Consider the following 6,000-nt stretch of genomic DNA (forward strand, 5'->3'; position numbering starts at 1 on the left):
TTTTGGAACCAAAACAAGAGTCCAAGTCTTTCAAAATCAAATGAAATATAAGTAAAGTCCTTTGCAAAGTGTAAAGTGCCAGATATTAGCTTTTTTATTATTACTCCCAACTCACTGTACTTTTCACTACTACTAGTAATAACTAACTTAGTAAAAACATGTAACTTTTGATGAAGCTTGGATTCTATTTTGATTTAAAAGTTTTTTTAGTTCAAAAAGAAAAATAAATTTTATAATAACTTGTAATAATTTTTACAACAGCCATTTCCCTACACTCACACCCAGAATGTAGACCATTTTTGTAAGAAAAACTTTTAAGCAAAAACAGTTCTTATGGGGAAGCTAGGTGGCCCGGTGGATAGAGCACTAGCCCTGAAGTCAGGAGGACCTGAGTTCAAATTTGGTCTTGGATACAATACTTCCTAGCTGTGTGACCCTGGGCAAGTTACTTAACTCCACTTGCCTTGGGGGGGCTCTAGTTTGTTTCATTGAACTAGGGATTTCAAAGTTCTCTGGTCTCTGTAATTTTGATATATTTGTCTACATCATCTATTTACCTTTCTTAGCATAACTTAGGATTTTCTGGTTTCTCAGGATGTTTAAAAAAATTTTTTTTTGTACATAGGTCATTTTTAAATTACTATGCTTACTTTGATAAAATATGTTGATTTTTCATCACAGTTTAAATAGCATGAATTTTATAGTTTTGTTTTGAGGTTCAACTTCATAGTTTTAAGTAAAATAACCTATTTTTAAAACTTCATCTGATAATTCATTCTTATCTTTTCTTTTCAGATGAAGCTATTAAATTTGTATATAAAGAGGGCCCAAACCACCAATAGCAACAGCAGTTCATCTTCAGATGTTTCAACGCACAGTTAATGGAAATATCTGGACCTATTTGTGTAGACTTAGAAGCAATCAGTGGTGCCTCTCTGAGACCTTTCTTCTCCCCTTTTCTTCATTGGCACGCCCAATCAGTACAAGGAGGCCACACAGATATTTATTGCAATCAGTATTTTGGTCCTTTCAAGCTTTTGTGTAGAATCTTATTGGTATTGAATGTAAAGGAAGCAAGGCCTGTGTTGCAGTCTTCATACAAAAAAAAAAAAAAAAAAAAGGAAAAAAACCCAGCCATAACATGTTTGTGCAGCCTGCTGAAATCTTTAAAATGGGGTTTAGATCACAGTGTTATAACAATGAACCCCTCTTGGTTAAACTAAAGTGATTAATTTGTTTTAAGTTAAGTTGATACAGACTTGAGGTTTTAGGATCGTGTCAGTTTCTTCATAATATTTTGTTTCATTATGGGTGTGACCCTTGGCTGGATTCTGCACCTTTCACAAAGGAAACAATGAGAGTGGTGCGGTGTGTGTATTTAAGTTGTTGTTTGAATCCTACTGAAATGTGAATTATGTCTTAGAAAACATTTAAAATTAAAAATAGCCTTTTACCCTGTTACTGCTAAACACCCGGAAGGTTTTCATTTTCAGTCTTTTAGCTGTATATAACATGCTCTAGCTTTTTAGTGTAGATTCTGAAAACTTATGACTCTTTGGTATTGACTTCAAGTTAAGGCTTACTTCCTTTAATTATCTATTTTCAGGGCTTAAAATTTCTTAACAGCTATTTTAAAGTTCAATTGAATTCAAAAACAAAAGCCAAAGTAAGACAAAAAAAAAATCATTTACTAAAATTCCATTTGCAAGAATTGTAGGGGAGATCTTACTCTCAGGATCTTTGAAGAAACATAATTTAAATACCACCCCATTGAACAAATTTAGAGACCTTAAAAATTGAAGAGTGACAACTAATATTTGATGTTTTATTCTTGATTTTAGTTTATCCTGGAGTTTCAAGATTAAAATTTTCTCAATTCATAGAGTAATGACAATTACAGAATTTTTAAATTTGACTTTTCTTTTTAGGTAGAATCAGAGAGTATAGGGATAGTATAGATCATGACTCAATTTTTCATTCTCTAAACCAAAATTATTTTCTGATGATTTGTTGAAATAAACAGACAAAAAAAAATTTGCATGTCCATTATAATATGCTATAGTGAAAAGGAGGGGATCCTAAAATTTAACTCCAAATAAAATAAATTAATCTTATAGGAGGTAAAATTTCAATTCTCCCTGTTAGCCCTCTCCACAACTTACCAGACAGGTTTAGAATTCAGAGTAATAATAGAATAGAAGGTGGAAGAAAATGCATAACTTTTTCCTTATTCTACAATTATTTTACATATTTTATTAAAACATAGTATGCACTGAAAATGAATGCACTGTAATGTCCATAAACTAATGCAGCAAATGTTTTCACACTACAGGATGGACTTTTAAAGTGTAATTTAAATATGTAGGAAATACATAGCTGCTCCTGTTAGAATTTGTGGTGAAAAATATTCCATCTGATTCGTCAACACTTGCCATTTGGTTGGAATAATAATTTATTTTAGGAAAGAGAAACAAGGGGAAAAACAAATTTTTTGAGAAAGATTTTTACAATGTTAATTCTTATCCTTTTATAATATCTGTCCATTCTAAAGCATGCTTATTGAAAATAAGTGATAATGGCTGTCTTAAATGCATTAAATTTTATACATCTAAAAAAGAAATTTCAGTGACAGACAAATGTGACTGAATGTTATTGGCATATTTGGGGCTGCAAAATATGAGACCAGGCCTTACTTTCTTGATCAAATAATATTTTGTTTGTTGACAGATATTCATTAATGTGATTTTTTTTTTTCACTACACAAGTCAAAGATTCTTTATTCTCTGCTGTAGAATGTGTTGCACCATAGAAGAAACATTCTGGTTAGATTATTTATCAATTCATTTAAATATAATGTATATAGTAAGTTTCCCTTTCCCTCCCTTCCCTTATTCCCTTAAAGAGTCCTGCATCCCCTCTGTCATTTAGTTGGAAAGTATCTTGAATGTTGCCTAATTTCCTTGTAGTACTCAAAGGGCTAGCCATGAACACCACTTGCATAACCTTGAATCTCTTTAACTTACCAAAAAGAGAGAGAATGTACAATCAGTTGTCAGCAAATATCAAAGTCTCTTGGCTTACAGATCTGGAAACTCTGATATACACCAAGGAGAGCAAATCTGCATGCTGCCCATCACATCATCCTGAAGGTGAGAGCAGAGCCAGGCTGCCCCAGCCAAATTTCAGCAACTGTAGCTGCCTTTCCTTGCCTCTTCTGTCCTTTGGGGCACTCACTAATTTAAAAAAGAATGAATGAACAAGAAAAAAAAAGAAAATAATTCAACAGAAACTTTGCCTCCCCTGCTTACCAACTTTGAATTTTCAGTGCCCTGAAAGAGCCCATCACCCTCTGGACCTTGGGGTTGCTATTTATTGTGCTGTTGACACCACTAAGCTAGGGCATGGGCAAACCACTTGATCCATATTCCCCATTCCCTCACCTCCAGGTTTTAAGTACTGTAGTTCTCATATAGTGCAGAAGTATTGAGGCATGTGGCTTTCTCAAAGTACACCATGTGTGCTTGGCTGGACAATAAATGACAACAATACAAGACTGAATTTTCTATTGCTTATTATTAGCTTCTCAATAACCTATATAAGTAATGCAACTTGCATCTTTGTCATATAATACTACTTTTCCTTTCCCCAGTACCCAGTACCCTTTATTTATCAAGCATAATGTTACATATTAAAGGACAGCAAAAAGAACGTTGTAGAATTACGAATTACAGCCGGACTTTGCTAATAATAATGTTTGGAAATAAAAAGGAAAAGCTATGAAAAATGACAACCACCAGAATGGTTTTGTTTCCAGTGTGTTTACACGCATGGTTCCCCACACACACACACACACACATACACACACACACACACACACACACACACACACACACTTTTTTTTGCTTTTTGTCATGTTACATCCATATCTGTATTTATATCTTAATATTTGTTTCACTTTTAAGTGTATCATGGCAAATGTACAGATGTTTTTGTTAACATTAACGTGATAGGATTTGCTAAAAAAAAAAAAGACAAAAAAACCCTTTTGAGTTTGCCCTAGAATAAATAAAGCTTACATTTAATTTCTTGTGATTGTGTGTCTTTTTCATCAAATTGTTCAAACTTTGTGCTATATTATCCTAATCAAAATGTGGCTTATAGAGTTTGATTAGGTTGGTTGTAAGAGTATTTGCTTTTAAAGAAATGAAAGTAGATGAAATTCATGAATTCTAAGTATTTCTCCTTTGTGTCATTTGAATCTCAGATCAATTTGGATATACCTTTAAATCCTACATTCCCCTGGATACAAGTCTAAAAGCATGGCCAACTAGAAAATGAACCAATCTGATCTGTGTCCAAAGAATCTCACTTCTCTGTTCATTTTCTTGACTGTTAAATAGGAAGGTTGACTAGGTGATTTCTAAAGACCTTTCCAGCTTCAAATCCTAGATCCCATTGTGCAAGAACCACAAACAATAGCCCTACAATGAGCCCCATTTTCCAGCTTTCTGAAAGTAAAGCAATGAACAAGACAAATTCAGTGATAAAACAAGCACTGATCCTGGGGTTTCAGAGGGAGGCCCAGTTTTTACTTTTGACTGCTACTAAATAATCTACGATTTGAGGCCAATCAGTACCATCCTAACTCTAAATGTAGCTATATACTTATATAATGCTAACATTATATACCCAAATATTATTTCATTAGAATAGATATTCCTTCCCAAATATAAATAATAACCCTTCAGTAAATGTATTTCTGAATTGCCAAGACCAATTTATCACCTTTGAATTAAATGTGGTAGATTTCTATGAACTTATCTAGATCGGTCCTAGATACTGTTATCTTACCTGTTGCAAAGCCCATATGTCATACCTTTCTAATGAGTTCTGATGGCATAGTTTTCAGTATTACTCCAGTGTTAACTTCCATGTTACTATACAGTATTGGAGAAAAATAAGATTGCCCTTTCATTCCCATTCTCAGCCTACCTCCTCCATCCATCCCTAGCATGTGCAAAATTCTTTCTCTCTTTATCGCAGGATTAGTCTATAGTAACATTTTATGTATAATTTACATCTGATCTACTGATTAAAATTAAATAAAACATTCACAAAAACTAAATCAATGTAGAATCAACAGCTCATTTCCAAACTCAGAAGTTTCTCCAGAACTAGAACACTAGTCTAATAATAGGCCTTGCATTCTAACCACTGTGTCAACAGTCCCATAGGACTCTATGGGATAAGGTTGTTAAAGTAATACCCTCATTTTACAAATAATAGAATTGGAAAAGGTGTGCTTGCTTACGGTGAAACAGCTTGCAAAAAGTCAGAATGCTTAAGCAAGTATATTTAGGTGGAACAGTGAATAGAGCATGGGACTTGGAGTAGGGAAAATCCAGCCTGAGCTCAAATCAATCATCAGATGGTTACTAGCTGTGTGACTCTGGGCAAGTAACCCTGTTTGCTTCAGTTTCCTCATCTATAAAATGGTCTGGAGAAGGAAATGGTAAAAAAAATCTCTTGTATTTTTGCCAAGAAAACCCCAAATAGGGTCATGAAGAGTCAAATGTGACTGAAACAGCTGAACAACAATACTTGAATCCAAATCCAGTCATCTTTTTGTTGTAGCATGCTTTTTTTTTTTTCTCTTGCCATTTACAGTCATGTTCAACTCTCAACTCTTTGTGACTGCAAGTGGGGTTTTCTCAGCAAAGATTTGCTGATTTGCCATTTCCTTTTCCAGCTCATTCTGCAGATGAGAAAACAGGCAAATAGAATTAAATGATTTGCCCAACCTAACACAACTAGTAAGTATTTGAGGCCAGATTTGAAGCCTTTTATTTTATATGTCTATTCCTAAAGATGATAATAAAGTGGCATGTTGTTATACATAGAGTCTAAAATAATTGTTTTAAGATGATAATTAAATTTTTTTGTCAATGTACCCTCTTTACTATCTTTCTGAAAAGTTAGTAACTTATTAGCAATTTGAGA

At 33.6% G+C, this 6,000-nt stretch overlaps 1 protein-coding gene across 13 annotated transcripts in view; it reads left to right on the top strand.

Annotated features, from left to right (window-relative positions):
- CLASP1 (cytoplasmic linker associated protein 1) overlaps window positions 1-3,793 on the top strand; it is a 315,917-nt gene extending 312,124 nt beyond the window's left edge. For all 13 annotated transcript variants that reach the window (XM_074301768.1, XM_074301766.1, XM_074301767.1 and 10 more), the window contains one exon: window positions 796-3,793. In XM_074301768.1, coding sequence (XP_074157869.1) covers window positions 796-882 — 87 coding nt within the window. In that variant the 3' untranslated portion in view covers window positions 883-3,793. The remainder of the gene's footprint in view (window positions 1-795) is intronic.
- The last annotated feature ends 2,207 nt before the right edge of the window (window positions 3,794-6,000 follow it).

This window comes from Sminthopsis crassicaudata, chromosome 3 (assembly GCF_048593235.1).
Source record: "Sminthopsis crassicaudata isolate SCR6 chromosome 3, ASM4859323v1, whole genome shotgun sequence".
In the NCBI taxonomy this organism is placed as follows: domain Eukaryota; kingdom Metazoa; phylum Chordata; class Mammalia; order Dasyuromorphia; family Dasyuridae; genus Sminthopsis; species Sminthopsis crassicaudata.